At 52.2% G+C, this 19,449-nt stretch overlaps 1 protein-coding gene and 1 long non-coding RNA gene across 2 annotated transcripts in view; one reads left to right on the top strand and one right to left on the bottom strand.

Moving 5' to 3' along the window:
* Positions 1–19,449, top strand: part of LOC309452444 — a 259,074-nt gene that overhangs the window by 237,707 nt on the left and 1,918 nt on the right. The window lies entirely within an intron of this gene.
* Positions 917–2,815, bottom strand: LOC309452442 (la-related protein 6-like; the record flags this gene model as incomplete). Its single annotated transcript, XM_082077066.1, has 3 exons — positions 917–1,888; positions 2,187–2,397; positions 2,649–2,815. The coding sequence occupies 3 exons, from the start codon at positions 2,813–2,815 to the stop codon at positions 917–919; spliced, it is 1,350 nt and encodes a 449-aa protein (XP_081933192.1).

Genomic DNA, 19,449 nt, shown 5'->3' with positions numbered 1-19,449 from the left:
TGAGCCCCCCAGCAAGCGCAGGGCTGGGGTGGAAGGGGGGGATTCGACCAAGAGCAGGGGATGGGGTTCTGGGCGGGGTGGGGGTTGGAGGGGTTTGGGAGAACGTGATGCTGCATTGGGGGGTGGTCTGGAGGGGTTTGGGAGAACGCGATGCTACATTAGGGAGGGGGGTGGAGGAGTTAGGGAGGACGCGATGCTGTATTGGGGGGGTCTGGAGAAGTTTGGGAGGATGGGATGTTGCATTAGGGAGGGGGCTGGAGGAGTTTGGGAGGCTGGGATGCTGCGTTAGGAAGGGGGCTGGAGGGGTTTGGGAGGACGGGATGCCTCATTAGGGGGGAGGGGGGCTGGAGTGGCTTTCATGGGACCTTTTTTTCGCTTTCCATTAAATGCTGTTTTTCCGGATCTGCTCTATGCCTGTGGGGGGTGGGGTGTAAGGGGCACTGGGAACCACAGACCCGGTTTTGCCTCCCTGCTGCAGCAAAATAAACCCAAATCACCCCCAGAATGGCGAGGGAGGCACTGCAGGGCAGGGAGCCTCCTGCCCTTGTCTGGCTGCACCTTGGGCAGCTGTTTTTCCACTCCCTGGTCCTGCAACCAACCAAACAATCACTACACTGGCCAGAAATTGCCTGGAAACCTCATCTCCCTTTATTGCTCATTTCCCACCCCAGCTCCACAACCTGGGGCCCATGGAGCACCCAGCGACCCCAGCTCCGCAGGTCCGGCCAGCAGCAGGTGCAGAGTCCCCATCCCAGATGCTGGTGACGGTGCAGCCCCCGCTGCCGCTCAGCACCCCGAGCTTTATCCTGGCCCAAAACTCGGGTCCCTGGAGCAGCTGCAGCACCCACCACAGCTCTGGGGGGGCACAGAGAAAAGGAGAAAAAAGAGAATCCCCAAACCCAAATGTAGAGAAGCCTCAGTGCTGCAGGACGAGCTCTCCCCTCCCAATGCTTCTGGAGAAGCCGCCGGTGCCATTGTGGCCGCGGGGCAGGCGCAGGACCCTGTCGCAGAGCCCGAGGAGCTCGGACACCCTGGTTGTTGCTGGGGGGATCCCGGGGCGGGGTTTGGGATCCCGAGAGGAGCTGCCGGCCCAGGGGGCCCAGGCGGGCGCTCCACTGCCCCAGGCACTGTGGGGGCTCTCGGGGCTGGAGCAGCTGCCGGTGCCCACGTTGGCATTGAAGGAAGGGCAGAGGTCGCTGCAGAGGAGGGATCCAGTGAAGGCGTCGCTCCAGTCGCTGGGATTGAAGTCACTGCTGGGCCAGGTGGGTTCCGAGGGTTCCTTGTTCAGGAGGAGCGATGGCAACGCTGAGGCACCATTCAGCTCCCGAGCGCTGCCGAGCAGAGAGCCCCCGAGGCCGTAGGGGAACGTCGCGGCTGTCGCCTGCGCTTTCCAACCCAGCTGATCCACCAGCTCCTCCACCGCCTCCGGTTTCTTCTTGGAGCCCTTCCCGCTGAGCTGGACCACCCTGATGCTCTGGCCGCCCGGGTGGCCGAGCTCCTCCAGGGCTCTGCGGGCGCTCTCCAGGCTCTCGTACTCCACCAGCGCGCAGCACCGGCTCAGCAGCTCGGGGAAGCTCGACGTGTATTTGCGCACATCCGAGGGCAGCTTGCGGCCGGGGCGCAGGATGCGGATGGAGGCGATGGCGCCGAAGGGGCTGAACATCCTCATGATGGTCTCCAGGAAGTTCTTCTGCAGCGGCAACAGCGCATCCTGCTCACAGGGCAGCAGCTCCCAGGCCAGCAGCAGTTTGCTGGGGGGGATGCTGAGCAGGAACTCAGGGATGGGGACACGCCGCCACACTTTGGTGCCCTCCTCGTTCACTTCCAGCAGCTCTGAGAACCGCAGGGCGTAGAGTGTGAGCTGCCAGTTGCGTGTCAGATATTTCACCTGTGAAAGAGACGGGGGTCACCACGTCCCCATGAGCGTCTCAGGCAGGGACCACCCTAAGCCTGCTGTCTGGGCACGTTGTGGCCCCATCAACCTGAAACCACAGCAAAGCAACGTCCCCATGCCACATGAGCATCTTAGGGGTTTGCAGGAGAACGTTCCCAATGGGCTCTGGAAATGGCAACCTGGACCTACCCATACACCCCAGCAGAAGCAGCCAGAGGACACCCAGACACACGGACACCCTCCACATGAAGGCCACTTCCAGCCCCGCTGGCCGGCACCAGAAACCACCTACCTTCTTGAAGGACGTCAGCAGTTTGATGCTGACGAAGCCCATCTTGTTCTTCTGGACATGTTTCAGCAGGAAAGCGTCCTTGGCCAGGTTCTCATCGGAAAGGTAGAACTCCACCTGGGACACGATCCTCCGGACCAGCTGTGGGTTGGGGATGGAGCAGCTGCGGTCCAACAGATCAGCCCTCAACGCATAGCTCACCTTGCGGAAGCTCCTGGCAGAGCAGCGGGGACACAGGTGTGCGCTGGTGGCCTTTGGGATGTCAGCACTGCCCAGTCTCTGCCACAAGGGCAGTAGGGACAGCAGGGACACCAGCTCTGCTCTGAACACAGGGGAACAGCAGCCCGCACCCTGCGAGGCTCCCAGTGCTGAGACCGTGAATCTAAACCCATCCCAGAGAGGAGACACGTTCCCTTGGGGACAAACACAAGGTGAGACCCCGTGCACATCCCAACAGCCACGTACCCGCTGAAGCCTTTGCCGAATCCCTCGCGGCTGAGCAGGGCGAGCGAGCAGCTCTGGGACGCACGGACGTTCAGCGCCGGGACAGAGTTTCTTTGCGCTATCAGAGAGTTGCTGCAGCTGGGCTGGGAACCAAGCCCCAGGGCCACTCCAGAGCTACGTGATGACATCGTCCTTCATCCGGGATGGCGAACAGGAGGAGGACAGGGCTGGGACACCTCCTGACTGCAGAGCCCCCGAGCCCAGCCCAGCCATGGGGGAGCAGAAGCAGCTCATTGCTGTGTCCTTACCTGCTTGGCAGTGCTGGGAAGGGTAGAAAATCTCCTCTAGAGACCCACAGGCAGCAAAGCCCAACCCTCCCCACCTCCAAGGTGAGGTTCCTGAAAGACAAAGTGAAAAAGAAAGGAGGGAAAAAAGAAAGAAAGAAAAAGCCCTGAGCACAAGCAGGCTGCTGGTTTATAAGGGGAGCTGCCCACAAAGAGCCCAGGTGGGTGCTTATGGACCCACCAGGCTCCAGGTGAGACCTGTCAGGGCTTAAACAGCCCCAGCTGAGCCTGGGAGCAGCCGGGCCGGCCTGCGGTGACCCAGAGCAGGTGGAGGGGCAGGGACAGAGCTATCAGCACCCGGCACGACAGTGAACTGCTGCTGTGAAGTGGAAAATCATAGAATGATTTGGGTTGAGACTTTCCCAGCTACCCAGTGCCACCCCTGCCATGAGCAGGGACATCTTCGCCAGCTCAGGGTGCTCAGAGCCCCATCCAGCCTGGCTTGGGATGTCTCCAGGGATGGTTCACCCACCACCTCTTGCTCAGGGTCAGGAGGTGCTGCTGAGCCCCCCAGGGGGAAATAACCCCCTTGTTTGGGCCCTGAGACTTGGCATCTGAAGGAAGAGGCTCAGGCTGGTCCAGCCACCCCTGCGCGACTGGGCACAATGCAGAGGGAGAGCGAAAAAGGATGCAGAGGGAGAGGCTGAGGCTACACCTTCCCCCTCCCAAGGGCTCCCAGCAGGAAGGACCTGTCGCTGGTCACGTCCCTCTGTCCTGCTCCCATCCTCCACAATCAGTCTGGAAGCATCATTACAAGGTGCTTCTTGCAGCCCCATCTCCCACTCCGTGGATTCTGGTCTCACCCCCCAAACCAGCCGCCGTTTCGCAGTGAATCCACCTCCCTGCACGCACCGGATCCCCGGCCAAAACCACTTCAATCAGACCAGACCCTGCATCTCCCCCCAGTGCTGCAGCATCCGCCCGACACCTTTTAGTGATTAAAGAAGAAATGGGACCACAACAATCCTTGTACAGGCCTGAGCATTTGACACATGTTTATTGCTATTCAGGTTTAGGTGGGAATTTGGTCCATTGGATGGGGTGTCCTCCTCGCACAGTGCTGCACAGCTCCAGGGCGTCTCGCTTGTGCATCCGTGGGAAGCCTTTTCTGACTTAGTGCTCCCTGCATATATATTTCATACTTTCCTGCAATCAACCTTTCCTTTTTCCTGGCTTGGCCTTTCCCAGCAAGTTCTTGAGGACTGGCTTCCTCCAAACTGCTTGAGTGCTGCTGAAGGAGGATGAAGGGACAGCTCTGGTGACCCAAGCGCTGTACTCACCACCAACAATCGTCCAGCACGGCAACACAGGTTTCACAGCTCCTCGTGTCCAACCCTGGTGTGACCTGATTACAGCAGGGGGTGAAAAAGCTCAAGCAGACAACAAGACAACTGTAGAACAGAAACACAGAATCATTTTGGTTGGAAGAGACACTCAAGATCATCAAGTCCAACCATAACCCAGCCCCGGCACTGCCCCATGTCCTGAGAACCTCATGTCCGTCTGTTCAACCCTCCAGGGTTGGTGACTCCAGCACTGCCCTGGGCAGCCTGTTCCAATGCCCCACAGCCCTTTGGGGAAGAAATTGGCCTCCTTAGAATTACAGCTGGCGAGAGGGGTCAAGGACAGCAAAAAGAACTTTTTCAAATACATAGCAGATAAAACTAATACCAGAGGCAATGTAGGCCCACTGATGAATGGGGTGGGTGCCCTGGTGGCAGAAGATACAGAGAAGGCAGAATTACTGAATGCCTTCTTTGTCTCTGTCTACTCTGCCGGAGGCTGTCCTGGGGAGCCCTGTACCCCTGAGACCCCGGATGAAGCCAGGTCAATGGAGGAGTTTGCTTTAGTCAATGAGGACTGGGTTAGGGAGCAATTAAATAGTCTGGACATCCATAAATCCATGGGTTCAGATGGGATGCATCCGCGGGTGCTGAGGGAGCTGGCTGAAGTCATTGCTGGACTGCTCTCCATCATCTTTGCCAAGTCTTGGGAAACGGGAGAGGTGCCCGAGGATTGGAGGAAAGCAAATGTCACTCCAGTCTTCAAAAAGAGCAAGAAGGAGGACCCGGGTAACTATAGAGCCATCAGCCTCACCTCTGTTCCTGGGAAAGTAATGGAACAGCTTATCCTTGGTGCCATCTCAAGGCACATCATGGATAAGAGGGTTATTAGGGGCAGTCAGCATGGCTTTACCAAGGGTAAGTCATGCTTGACCAACCTCATAGCCTTTTATGAGAATGTAACAAGGTGGATGGATGATGGCAGAGCGGTGGATGTGGTCTACCTTGACTTCAGTAAAGCCTTTGACAGAGTCTCCCACAGCATCCTCACAGCTAAGTTGAGGAGGTGTGGTCTAGACAATAGAGTAGTGAGGTGGGTTGCAAACTGGCTTAAGGAGAGAAGCCAGAGAGTGGTAGTCAATGGTGCGGAGTCTAGTTGGAGGCCAGTATCTAGTGGAGTGCCTCAGGGGTCAGTATTGGGGCAAATACTATTCAATATATTCATTAACGATTTAGACGAGGGAATAGAGTGTACTATCAGCAAGTTTGCTGAAGACACCAAGCTGGGAGGAGTGACTGACACGCCAGAAGGCTGTGCAGCCATACAGCGGGACCTGGACAAGCTGGAGAGTTGAGTGGGGAATAACCTGATGAAATTTAACAAGGGAAAGTGTAGAGTCCTTCATCTGGGCAGGAACAACCCCAGGTTCCAGTATAGGTTGGGAAATTACATATTAGAGAGCAGTGTAGGAGAAAGGGACCTGGGGGTCCTGGTGGACAACAGGATGATCATGAGCCAGCACTGTGCCCTTGTGGCCAGGAAGGCCAATGGCATCCTGGGGTGTATTAGAAGGGGGGTGGTTAGTAGATCGAGAGAGGTCCTCCTTCCCCTCTACTCCACCCTGGTGAGACAACATCTGGAATATTGTGTCCAGTTCTGGGCCCCTCAGTTCAAGAAGGACAGGGAACTGCTGGAGAGGGTCCAGCATAGGGCAACAAAGATGATTAAGGGAGTGGAGCACCTCCCTTACGAAGAAAGGCTGAGGGAGCTGGGTCTCTTTAGTTTGGAGAAGAGGAGACTAAGGGGGGACCTTATTAATGTTTATAAATATATAAAGGGTGAGTGCCATGAGGATAGAGCCAGGCTCGTCTCGGTGGCAAACAATGATAGGATAAGGGGTAATGGGATCAAGCTTGAACACAAGAGGTTCCACTTAAATTTGAGAAAAAAACTTCTTCTCAGTAAGGGTAACAGAGCACTGGAATAGGCTGCCCAGGGGGGTTGTGGAGTCTCCATCGCTGGAGACATTCAAAACGCACCTGGACATGTTCCTGTGTGACCTCAACTAGGTGTTCCTACTCCAGCAGGGGGATTGGACTAGATGTTCTTTTGAGGTCCCTTCCAAACCCAAACATACTGTGATACTGTGTGATACTGTGCCCAGATACAGCATCCCCAATACAGCATCCTAGATACAGCATCCCTGATACAGCATCCTAGATACAGCATCCCAGATACAGCATCCCAGATACAGCATCCACGATACAGTATACCAGATACAGCATCCCAGATACAGAATCCTAGATACAGCATGCTAGATACAGCGTCCCAGATACGGCATCCCAGATACAGCCTCCTAGATACAGCATCCAAGATACAGCATCCTTGATATAGCATTCTAGATACAGCATCCCCGATACAGCATCCTAAATACAGTATCCTAGATACAGCATCCAAGACACAGCATCCTACATACAACATCCTACATAAATCATCCTAGATACAGCATCCCAGATACAGCATCCTAGATACAGCATCCTAGATACAGCATCCAAGACACAGCATCCTACATACAACATCCCAGATACGTCTTCCTAGGTATAGCATCCTAGATATAGCATCCAAGATACAACATCCTAGGTATAGCATCCTAGATACAGCATCCCAGATACATCATCCTAGATACAGTACCCCAGATACAGCATTCCAGATACAGCATCTTGGATACAGCATACCAGACAGATCATGCTGGATACAGTATCCTAGATACCGTATCCCAGATACAGCATCCCAGATACAGCATCCCAGACACAGCATCCTAGATACAGCATCCCAGATGCAGTCTCCCAGATAGAGCGTCCTAGATACCGTATACCAGATACAGCATCCCATATACAACATGCCAGATACAGCATCCCAGATACAGCATCCAAGATACAGCATGCCAGATACAGTATCCCAGATACAAAATCCCAGATACAGCATCCTAGATAAAGCATTTGAGATACAGCATCCCAGATACAGAAACATAGATACAGCATCCCAGATACAGCATCCAAGATACAGCATCCTAGATACAGCATTCCAGATACAGTATCCCAGATACAGCATCCTATATACAGCATCCCAAATACATTACCCCAGATACAGCAACCCAGAAACAGCATCCCAGACAAAGCATTCTAGATACAGAATCCCAGATAGAGCATCCCACATACAGCATTCCAGGATACAGCATCCTAGATACAGCATCCCAGATACAGCATCCCGGATACAGCATCCTAGATACAGTATCCCAGATACAGTACCGAGATAGAGCATCCCAGATACAGCATCCTAGATACAGTATCCCAGATACAGTACCGAGATAGAGCATCCCAGATACAGCATCCTAGATACAGCACACCAGATACAGTATTCCAGATACAGTATGCTAGATACTGTATCCCAGATATGGCATCCCAGATACAGAATCCTAGATACAGCATCCCAGATACATCATCCCAGATACAGTTTCCAAGATACAGCATCCCAGATACATCATCCTAGATACAGCATCGTAGAAACATCATGCTATATACCGCATATCAGATACGGAATGCTATGCACAGCATCCCAGATACATCATCCTAGATACAGAATCCCAGGTACAGCATCCAAGATAAGGAATCATAGATACAGTATCCTAGATACCGTATGCCAGATACAGCATCCCAGATACAGTATCCCTGATACAGCATCCTAGATACAGCACCCCAGATACAGCATCCTAGATACAGCATCCCAGATACAGCATCCTAGATACAGCATCCCAGATAGAGCATGCCAGATACAGCATCCAAGATACAGCATCCTAGATACAGCATCTCAGATACAGGATCCCAGATACAGCATATTTGATACAGCATCCCAGATAGAGCATCCTATATAGAGCATCCCAGATACATTACCCCAGATACAGCATCCCAGAAACAGCATCCCAGACAAAGCATTCTAGATACAGCATCCCAGATACAGCATCCCGGATACAGCATCCCACATACAGCATTCCAGGATACAGCATCCTAGATACAGCATCCCAGATACAGCATCCCAGATACAGCATCCTAGATACAGCATCCCAGATACAGCATCCCAGAAACAGTATCCTAGATACAGTATGCTAGATACAGTATCCCAGATATGGCATCCCAGATACAGAATCCTAGATACAGCATCCCAGATACATCATCCCAGATACAGCTTCCAAGATACAGCATCCCAGATACATCATCCTAGATACAGCATCGTAGAAACATCATGCTATATACTGCATATCAGATACGGAATGCTATGTACAGCATCCCAGATACATCATACAAGATAAGGAATCGTAGATAGAGTATCCCAGATACAGTACCCAGATACAGCATCCCAGATACAGTATCCCTCATACAGCATCCCAGATAGAGCATCCCACATAGGAGCATACAAGAAACAGCATCCTAGATACAGCATCTCAGATACGGAATCCCAGATACAGCATCCAAGATACACCATCCCAGATAGAGCATCCCAGATACAGCATACTTGATACAGCATCCCAGATACAGCATCCTAGATAGATAATTCTAGATACAGCATCCCAGATACAGCATGCTATATACAGCGTCCAAGATACGGCATCCCAGATACAGCGTACTAGATACAGCATCCAAGATACAGCATACTGGATACAGCATCGTAGATACAGCATCGTAAATACAGCATCCTAGATACAGCATCCCAGATACAGCATCCAAGACACAGCATCCTAGATACAGCATAACAGATACATCATCCTAGGTATAGCATCCTAGATACAGCATCCCAGATACAGTATCCCAGATACATCATCCTAGATACAGTACCCCAGATACAGCATCCTAGATACATTATCAAAGATACAGCATCTTAGATACAGCATCCCGGACAGATCATGCTAGATACAGTATCCTAGATATCGTGTCTCAGATACAGCATACCAGATACAGCATCTTAGATACAGCATCCCAGACAGATCATGCTAGATACATTATCCTAGATACTGTATCCCAGATACAGCATCGCAGACACAGCATCCTAGATACAGCATCCCAGATACAGTATCTCAGATAGAGCGTCCCAGATACATCATCCCAGATGCAGCGTGCCAGATACAGTATCCCAGATACAGAATCCCAGATACACCATCCCAGATAGAGTATCACAGATACATCATCTTAGATACAGCATCCCTGATACAGCATCCCAGATATAGCATTCCAGATACATCATCCTAGATACAGCATCCTAGATACAGCATCCTAGGTACAGTATCCCAGATACAGCCCCAGATACAGCATCCGAGATACAGCATAAGAGATGGAACACCCTAGATACCGTATCCCAGATAGAGCGTCCCAGATACACCATCCAGGATACAGGATCCCAGATACAGCATACCGGACACAGCATCCTAGATAGAGTATCCCAGATACAGCATCCAGATATAGCATCCAAGATCCAGCATCCTAGATACAGCATCCCGGATGCTGCGTCCTAGATACAGTATCCCACATACATCATCCCAGATACTGCATCCCAGATACAGCATCCTAGAGACATCATCCTAGATACAGTATCCCAGATACAGTATCCCATATACAGCATACTAGATACAGCATTCCAGAAAGAGTATCTTAGGTACAGTATCCCAGATACAGTATCCCAGATACAGCATCCCAGATACAGCATCCCAGATACAGGATCCCAGATACAGCTTCCAAGATACAGCATCCCAGATACATCATTGCAGATACAGCATCCTAGAAACATCATGCTATATACTGCATATCTAATATGGCATGCCAGGTACAGCATCCCAGATACCGCATTGTAGATACAGCATCCCAGATTCAGCATAATATATACAGCATCATAGATACAGCATCCCAGATACATCATCCTAGATATAGCATCCCAGGTACAGAATCCAAGATAAGGAATCCTGGATACAGTATCCCACATACAGTACCCAGATACAGCATCCCATATACAGCATCCTAGATACAGTATCTCAGATACAGCATCCTAGATAGAGCATCCCAGATACAGCATCCTAGATACAGCATCTCAGATGCTGCATCCTAGATACAGCATGGTAGATAGAGCATACCACATACAGTATCCGTGATACAGCATCCCAGATACAGTATCCCAGATACAACATCCCAGATACAGCATCCCAGATAGAACATCACAGATACAGCATCCCAGATACAGCATCCTAGATACAGCATCCTAGATACAGCATCCCAGATACAGCATCCAAGATACAGCTTCCAAAATACAGCATCCCAGAAACATCATCCCAGATACAGCATCCTAGAAACATCATGCTATATACTGCATATCTAATACGGCATGCCAGGTACAGCATCCCAGATACCGCATCATAGATACAGCATCCCAGATTCAGCATAATATATACAGCATCATAGATACAGCATCCTAGATACAGCATCGCAGGTACAGCACCCAAGATAAGGAATCCTGTATACAGTATCCCACATACCGTTCCCAGACACAGCATCCAATATACAGCATCCTAGATACAGTATCTCAGATACAGCATCCCAGATACAGCATCCCAGATACAGCATCCTAGACACAGGATCCCAGATACAGCATACTGGATACAGCATCCTAGATACAGTATCCCAGATACAACATCCTAGATACAGCATCCCAGATGCTGCATCCTAGGTACAGCATCCTAGATACAGCATCCCAGATACAGTATCCCTGATACAGCATCCCAGATACAGCATACGAGACGGAACATCCTAGATACAGTATCCTAGATACCGTATCCCAGATAGAGCATCCCAGATACAGCATCCCAGATACATCATCCTAGATACAGTATCCCAGATACAGCATCCCCGATTCAGCCTCCCAGATACAGCACCCTAGATACAGCATCCCAAATACCGCATCCTATATACAGCATCCTAGGTAGGGTATCCCAGATGCAGCACCCAGATAGAGCATCTTAGATACAGCATCCCAGACAGATCATGCTAGATACAGTATCCTAGATACCGTATGCCAGATACAGCATCCCAGATACAGCATCCCAGATACAGTATCTCAGATACAGCATCCTAGATACAGCATTCCATATACAGTATCCCAGATACAACATCCCAGATACAGCATCCTAGATAGATAATCCTAGATACAGCATGCCAGATAGAGTATCCCAGATACAGAATCCCAGATACAGTATCTCAGATACAGCATCGTAGATACAGAAACATAGATACAGCATCCCAGATACAGCATCCCAGATACAGCTTCCAAGATACAGCATCCCAGATACATCATCCTAGATACAGCGTCCTAGAAACATCATGCTATATACTGCATATCTAATACGGCATGCCAGGTACAGCATCCCAGATACCGCATCCCAGATACAGCATCCCGGACACAGCATCCTAGATATGGCATCCCAGATACAGTATCCCAGATACAACATCCCAGATACAGCATGCCAGACACAGCATCCCTCCATTTCCCAGTTTTGCTGCAAACCTGCTCAAATACAAACAAGTAGGCAGCGATTCAGAGACAACAGAGTGGGGCTCAGCCGGTGGTGCCCCCTCCTAACCCCCCCAGCATCCCCAAATCCCCAACAACGGGGCCAGACACCCCCTTCCCCAGCTCCGTTCTCTTCTCTCAGCTCGCTCCAGCACCGGCCCAACACCCTCTAGTAAACAGCGCTTGGTGGCCCCGGAACGCGCCGCTCCCGGAACGCTGAACTCTGAACTGGTGCATGAAATTCAATCCTTCCGTGCAACAACAGGTGGGTAAAAACCCACTGTGCATACATTTGGGATGTAAACGTGACTTACAGCCACCACTGACTGTTAAGATAACCCTCACGGACAGCACACGCACAGGAGACGCAGTGGCAGAAGTGACACATTGACTTTCATAACAGCATTTGCTCCCTTGAGGAAAGGCTGATGCCGGCAGTGACAGGCGACACAGAAAGCTCTTCAGTCTATTGCCTTTGGATGCAAGAAACCCTTGCGGACCAGGGGAAATCAATTCTCACGGATGGAAGAACGCTACAGCACACAACTTGTTAGCATGCACCCTGCTGCTTTTAGTGTGGGGTGAGACTGAAATGCAGCCATTGACAGAGGAGGTGCTGTAACCGGTTCATTTGGACAAACCAGTTATGGTATCTTGTCCGATGACGGTGCTTTCGCCAGTATCTCTGCTGCTGCACTGACGTCTCCTTCTGCATCAATCAGCGCCTCCAAGTTTGCGCTCTGGTCCTGGAAGCCCATGGCCCTGAGCTGCTCCATTTGTCTCCCAAATCTGGCCTGTGGCACCTCCTCATCCATCTCCATCTGATGTTCTCCTTGCTCCCCATCTGACTTGAAATCTCCACTGTCCTCAGACTCGCTGCTTTGTGACGAGTCGTCCATGCTTTCCAGATCCAGCTGCACACTTGGGTCCTGCAAACTCAGTATAAAATCCGGTACCTCTGTCGAGAGGGTCTGTAATCCCCGCTGGATCTGCAGCAACGCCTGCAGCGCCCGCGGGTTCCTCAGCAGGGACGAAATCTCGGCATCCTCCAGCTCCGGTGGCAGCTGCTGCACCTGCTGGTCTTCACGTGGAGAATTTCCGTCACTCGGTGTCTTGGCGCCATTCAGCAGCACTTGTGCGGGGCTTTCGGGGTGTGTTACCGCACTCCCCAGGCTGTGCATGAGCTTTGGGTCTCCTGTCAGCTGCTCAACCATGGTCTGAACCTGCCCCGAGTTGGGCACCACCGGTCCTGCCGCAGGACCCAAGCTCAGTGAGGTGAAACTGTCACCTGTGCTGCTGATGGCGAACTGGCCATCGCAGTCCCCTGCATTACCACTGACCCCGCTGGACCGCGGAGCCCAAGGGTTGGGTAATGGCCTCCGGTTTTCGGTGTGGGCTGGTAGCCTGGCTCCCGTCACGGGTGGGTCACTGTCCTGGGGAGCAAAGGGGCTGTTTCCCATCTGCACAGCGTCCAAGATGGGCTCCTGAACCTCTCTGTACAGCTGCTCCAGAGCGCTGAACCCTCCAGGGATGCTTTCCAGGTTCTTCATGGCCACATCATGGTTCCTTATCATCTCCTGCCTTACGGCAGGGCTGCTGGAGGCCTCCAGCATTTCTCTGATAGTCTGGGGGTCGCTGAGAATGTGGCCAATCTCAGGATTTTCTTCAGCCAGCTGCTGCATCTGAGGGCTGGACATGAGGAGGTCCCTGACAATGTCGGCATTGTCGAGGACATCCTGCACCAAAGCAGTCTGCATCTCCCTTTTCAAGCTGTGCAGGGGTACCTCTTCTTCTTGAATGCTGCTCTCCAAGTCCAACGTGTCTGTGGAGTCCAGGCCCAGGAGAAATACGTCCGTCACCCCAAGGAGGAAGCCCAGCAGAAGTGTGGTGTTGTTGATGGTGTTCAGATCCAGGCCTGAAGCAGGGATCCTGGACAAGAGGTCTGCCATGGTCTGTGCCACTGTTTCCTGGCTGGAGGTCAACAGCTCAGACAAGTCGTGATGGATTAAGCTTGGGTTTTGCAGATGACCCGTGCTTCCCAAGCAGAATAAGTTGGAATTGCTGCAGCTGGGAGGTTGCATGAGGGTGGTCGCTCTTTCTTGATCTGCCAGGCCATCCTGTGGTTTCTGCTGGGACCTGATGACAACGTGGATGTTGACCCCACTGTGAACTCCATGCTGGCTCAAAGTGTCTTGATCCTTGAGGACTTTCCCAGCAAATACCAGGACCAGCAGATCAGGGGATGTTTTGAAATGTTTGGCAACTTCTTTCTTAAACTCCTGGATGGTGCTGCTCTGAGCAACCTCGAACTTCTCCTCCTGTTTGAGCGTCTTCACAGTAACCTTGATGATATTCGAGGAATCCATGGTGACAACAGGCTGACCGGTCTCTGCTGCCCCTTTGCTTCTGGGCACGGTGACTCCGAGACCAGGGCTGCGTGTCGCTCTGTTGAAAAGCAGCGGTGCTGGTAGGAGGTGACAGAGGGTGACAGCTGCAGTGGAAACAGGGGGTGGCAGTTACCCCTGCTATGGTGACACATGCCAGGAGGGAGCAGTGACACGGGGACAAGGACCACCTCCCTCCGCAGATGTTGCACAGCTGCTCCAGTTGCTCACCACCCGTGCAGTTCCCCCATGTTCCCTGTCCCACTGCAGCCTCCTGCCCGTATAGAATGCCCATGCAGCGGCGCTGTGCTGTGACATCACAATTGATGTCAGAGTGAGCAGTGATGTCAGAGCTGAGCTCAGGCTTCCTCGCCTCCGTGGTCCCCAACCAAGTCCCCAGGACACAAGGGAAACTGTGGCGGGGTTTTGATGGATAAAGATCTGTTGCTGAATTAGTCAGGCTCAAAGGAATATCAAGGCCACTTCGAGAAGCTGAGAACAGAATCTGCTGTGAGAAAGAGGGGCGTCCTCAATCAGCGGGGTCCTGGCGTGGCGTGAATCATCGGACGCATCATCAGTGAGACTCCAGAGCACGGACAGCCCACGATACTCATTTAGCGAATCCATGCTTGGAGCGTGGACGCGTGATTAGAATATAGTTGCATATATAAGGAGGCTTGTTTCTATAATAAATGGCTTTAGTGTGATTCACATTGAATCAAAGTGTTTGCTGAGTCCTTTATCGCTCCAACAGAAAACCACACCATGGGGACCCCCAGTCTCAGGGGCTCCACGACCATTTCCATTCCACATGACCGGCAGGTCAGCATCGCCAAACCCAGGGCGAAGCTCCTGAGCACCCACCCTCCCGGCTCCGGAGCTCGCTCCCCTGTTTCAGCGAACACCCCCCTCCTGCCAGGTGTGCTGCAGGAACACGAAGCACCTCGAATTGTCACATTGACCCCCAGTCTTTGGGTCCCACTGTGGGCTTGCTGTCAGCGCAACCCATGCACAGGGTCAGCCCTAGAATCACAAAACTACAGACGGGTTTGGGCTGAAAGACCTTCCCAGCTCCCCAGTGCCCCCTGCCATAGGCAGGGACATCTGCACCAGCTCAGGGTGCTCAGAGCCCCGTCCAGCCTGGCCTGGGATGTCTCAGGGATGGTTCATCCACCACCTCTCTTGCCAACCTGGGCCAGGCTCTCACCACCCTCAGGGCAACAATTCCTTCCTCATGTCCAACCTGAATCTCCCTCCTTTAGTTTAAAACCATCACCCCTTGGCCTGTCACAAATAGGCTGGGATGATTTATGGCTGGGACGCAAATGCATGGACAGGATGGAGCAATGCAGGGATGGGATGTCACAGAATCATAAAATCATTTTGGTTGGAAAAGACCTTCAAAGATTGAGTGCAAGTGTTAACCCAGCCCTGGCACTACCCCATGTCCCTGAGAACCTCATTTCCAATCCGTTCAACCCCTCCAGGGATGGTGACTCCTGGGCAGCCTGTTCCAATGCCCCACAGCCCTTTGGGGAAGAAATTGTTCCCCAGATCCAACCTCAACCTCCCCTGGTGCAACTTGAGGCCGTTTCCTCTGCTCCTGGCGCTTGTTCCTGGGGAGCAGAGCCCGACCCCCCTGTCTCCAAGCTCCTTTCAGGGAGTTACAGAGAGTCCCACAGGGCCGGGATGGAGTGATCCGTGGCTGGGATGTGATGCGCAAGGTGGATGAATTGATGCTCAACTGGGATGAAACACGTTTGGTGTGAGGGATGCACAGTTGGTCTGGGATCGGGAGCGGGACGGTGATGGGAGCACAGTGGGGACAGGAGCACCACATGCTCACCCAAAACTCCTGCAGATAAAAATCAATTTATCTATCTCCAGAATAGGTGTGTCTGCTCCATTTCAGTGCTCAGGTGGGTCCATGTGTGTCCCCTGGTGCTGGAACACCCCAAAAAGCTGCAGCCGCTGTGGCCGGAGAGTGCAAGTGATGTGGTGCCCATGTGTGTGCTGAGCATGTTGGTTCTCAGCCTCTGCTCAAGGCAGCAGCGGAATTTCTGGGAGCACTGCGAGAAAACCCCACGGGACATTTCACAACAGCCTCACACGTCACCAGAACAGAAGCTGTGCCAGAAAACGAATGAAAAGCCCTCCCAGTGCCAACACAACCCGCGGACACTGAAATCCAGCCCGAAGCACCAAAATGTCCAGGAAAAACAGGGACTTGTTGAGTCCTGCTTATGCCTTTCAGCTCTTAAACCTGATCTTGTCACTGTAATCTCACCAAAGCACTTTTTTTCCACTTGGTTCAACTCTAAAATAAACTTCTCTTCCACAAAACACCCAAATCCTTCAATGGGAAAACCCCAACATCTCTGCTGTCCAGGATCATGACCCCGGCATCTCGTCCCATCGCTGCATGGATTTTAGTTTGTTCAATGAGATGAACACGTGCCGAGGGGGAAAAGAGGAGGAAATCTTTGAGAATTCAGTTTTCCAGCACTGGAGATGTGTGGCCAAGATTTAGGTTTCCTTTATATAGTGAATTGGAAATGGTGCAAAACATGGATGGATGGATGGATGGATGGATGGATGGATGGATGGATGGATGGATGGAGAGAACTGGGACCGTGATAAAGCTCTTGCTTCCAAGCAAGATCGGTGGTAACTAAAACCTCTCCATCTCCTATTTGCTTTTTTATTGAAGCAGATTGATAAAATTCCCTGGATCTGTGCACCACTGGGGACTTCCACACGGCAAAAACCCAACATCTGTCTTCTATTTTGCTTTTTAATTCAAGGAAAAGCTCACAAGACTCTCTCAGGATGGCCAGAAGCATCTCTGCGCTCGTCTCCATTCCCTCTGAGCTTTGCAGGTTGAATTTTCCCATTGATGTGCCAGCCCAAGCGCTCAAAACCCCGTTGCATCGTTAACGAACCTCCCAAACAAGCTGTGGTGCTGGGAACCAGCCGTCCTGTGAAAATACCTCTGGCTGCTTTATTTCCACCCTAATTCCCTGTATCCCACTGATATTAAATTTCCAGGCCAAAATACACACACAATAGGTTTGTGATTTGTTGGGGTGGTTTTTTTTTTGGTATTGCATGAATTAAGCACATTTTTGCTTTGCTTTTTTTGGCTTTCTCAGCCAGCGATCTCAAATTATGCTGGTGAGCTCGTCCCGACAGGTTGGGAAGCAGAACATAGAGTTGCTTGGATTAGTCCCAGGGATGCAAATGCTGTTTTGTGCTGTCATCCCACAGCATGGAGATGACCCCTCTGGCTCATGGGGCTGCACAACCACAACGAGACACCAGAGAATCCACACCAGGAAAACGTAACGATTTTTCTTTCTATTTTCTAGAGCATTTTCTGCTAATGGTTTAAAAAGCATAAGCAAAAAAAAAGTGGTGAAAAAGAGAAATTTCGGAGTTCTGTGCCCAAGACTGAAGAATTCCTCAGGAGCACTGAAATCATAGGAATAAATAAAACGTTTTCACATTCAAACTGAAGAATATTTATGGCTGACCAGTTGTGCCAGGAATGAGAAGCAGGAGAGGACGTGATGCCCAGAGTGAGCGTCATGGGATGTGTCAGCACAACCAGCACATCCCAAATTGTCTGTTGACTGAATTAAAGGGGGAATGGTGACAAGGTCCTGGGGCAGCAGGAACGTCTCCTCTGCGACTGCTCCACCTTCCCAGGTGCCCACGTGTAGTGGGTATGAGGGTCTGTAAGTGATAATGAAAAACAAGACCAGAGGAAACGGCCTCAAGTTGCGCCGGGGGGGTTGAGGTTGGATCTGGGAACAATTTCTTCCCCAAAGGGCTGTGGGGCATTGGAACAGGCTGCCCAGGGCAGTGCTGGAGTCACCATCCCTGGAGGGCTGGACAGACGGACATGAGGTTCTCAGGACATGGGGCAGGGACAGGGATGGGTTAACAGTTGGTCTCCATGATCTTAAAGGTCTTTTCCAACCAAAATGATTCTGTGACTCCATGATTTTCCAGGGCGTTGCAGCTTTGGCAGCAGACAGGAGCTAGGAGAAGGGACAGCACTAAAGCTGTCCCGAACCTTTTCAGTCCCTTCCAGCCCCATTTCCTACGCTTCCACGCCCACCCTTCACAATTCCAACATGTTTATTTAATTAAATATTAATTAAACATTTCCTAATAGTCTCGCCAATGCTGTCAGCAATTCGCTGGGGTGTCAGCATCGCCAGCTCCACGCTGGGCTGTGATGGTGATTTTTCCTAAAGCTGCTTTAGGACATGCAAGACACGCTGTGACATTCCCGATCCAGTGGTGATTCTCAGCCGTGGACAAATCACAGTCCCATGGAAAACCCACAGAGCCCACCCAGGGTGAAATCCTGCAGTGATGCAGCTCCTGTGGGTCCATCACGTGGACCCTAAATTCACTCCCAGCCTCCCTGGACACTGGTGGGGAGGTGGAGTGGGCACCCAAGGAGGGAGGTGGGCACCCAGAGGGGTGCAAGGGGAACATGGGGGTGCAGCTTGGGCACCCCAGGGAGCAGCGTGGGCACTCCAGGGGTGGGCATGGGACACCCAGAGAGAGGTGTGAGCATGCGTGGAGCAGCATGGGCACCCTGGGGTGCAGCGTGGGCACCCCAGAGGGGTGCATGGGGCACCTTGAGAGAGGTGTGGGTGCTTCGGGATGCAGTGTGGGTACCCCCAGGGTGGGTATGGGGGATGCGGGGAGAGGTGTGGACACGCATGGAGCATCTTGGGCATCCAGGGGTGCGGCGTGGGTACCACGGGGGGGTACATGGGGCAGCTAGAGAGAGGTGTGGGCATGCAGAGAGCACCGTGGGCCCCCCAGGAAGGAGCCCAGGCACCCCAAAGAGCAGCATGGAGACCCCAGGGTGCAGGTGGGTACCCTAGGGGTGGGCATAGGGCACTTTGAGAGAGGTGTGGGCATAGCAGGGAACAGCATGAGCACCCCAGGAGGGATCCAGGCACCCCAGAGAGCAGCTTGGACGCCCTGGGGGTGCATGTGGGGCTGCTAGGGGGAGGTGTGGGCACACAGGGAGCAGTACAGGTACCCCAGGGTGCCCCACGGTGCAGCATGGGCACCTTTTCGGGGTGCATGGGGGACCTAGAGAGAGGTATGGGCACACAAGGAGCAGCAAGGGCACCCCGGGGGGCAGTGTGGATACCCCAGGGCATTCATGGGGCACCA

Source organism: Streptopelia decaocto (genome assembly GCF_964273445.1).
Source record: "Streptopelia decaocto genome assembly, contig: HAP1_SCAFFOLD_60, whole genome shotgun sequence".
Taxonomy (NCBI): Eukaryota; Metazoa; Chordata; class Aves; order Columbiformes; family Columbidae; genus Streptopelia; species Streptopelia decaocto.
This window is presented reverse-complemented; position numbering and strand designations above follow the sequence as displayed.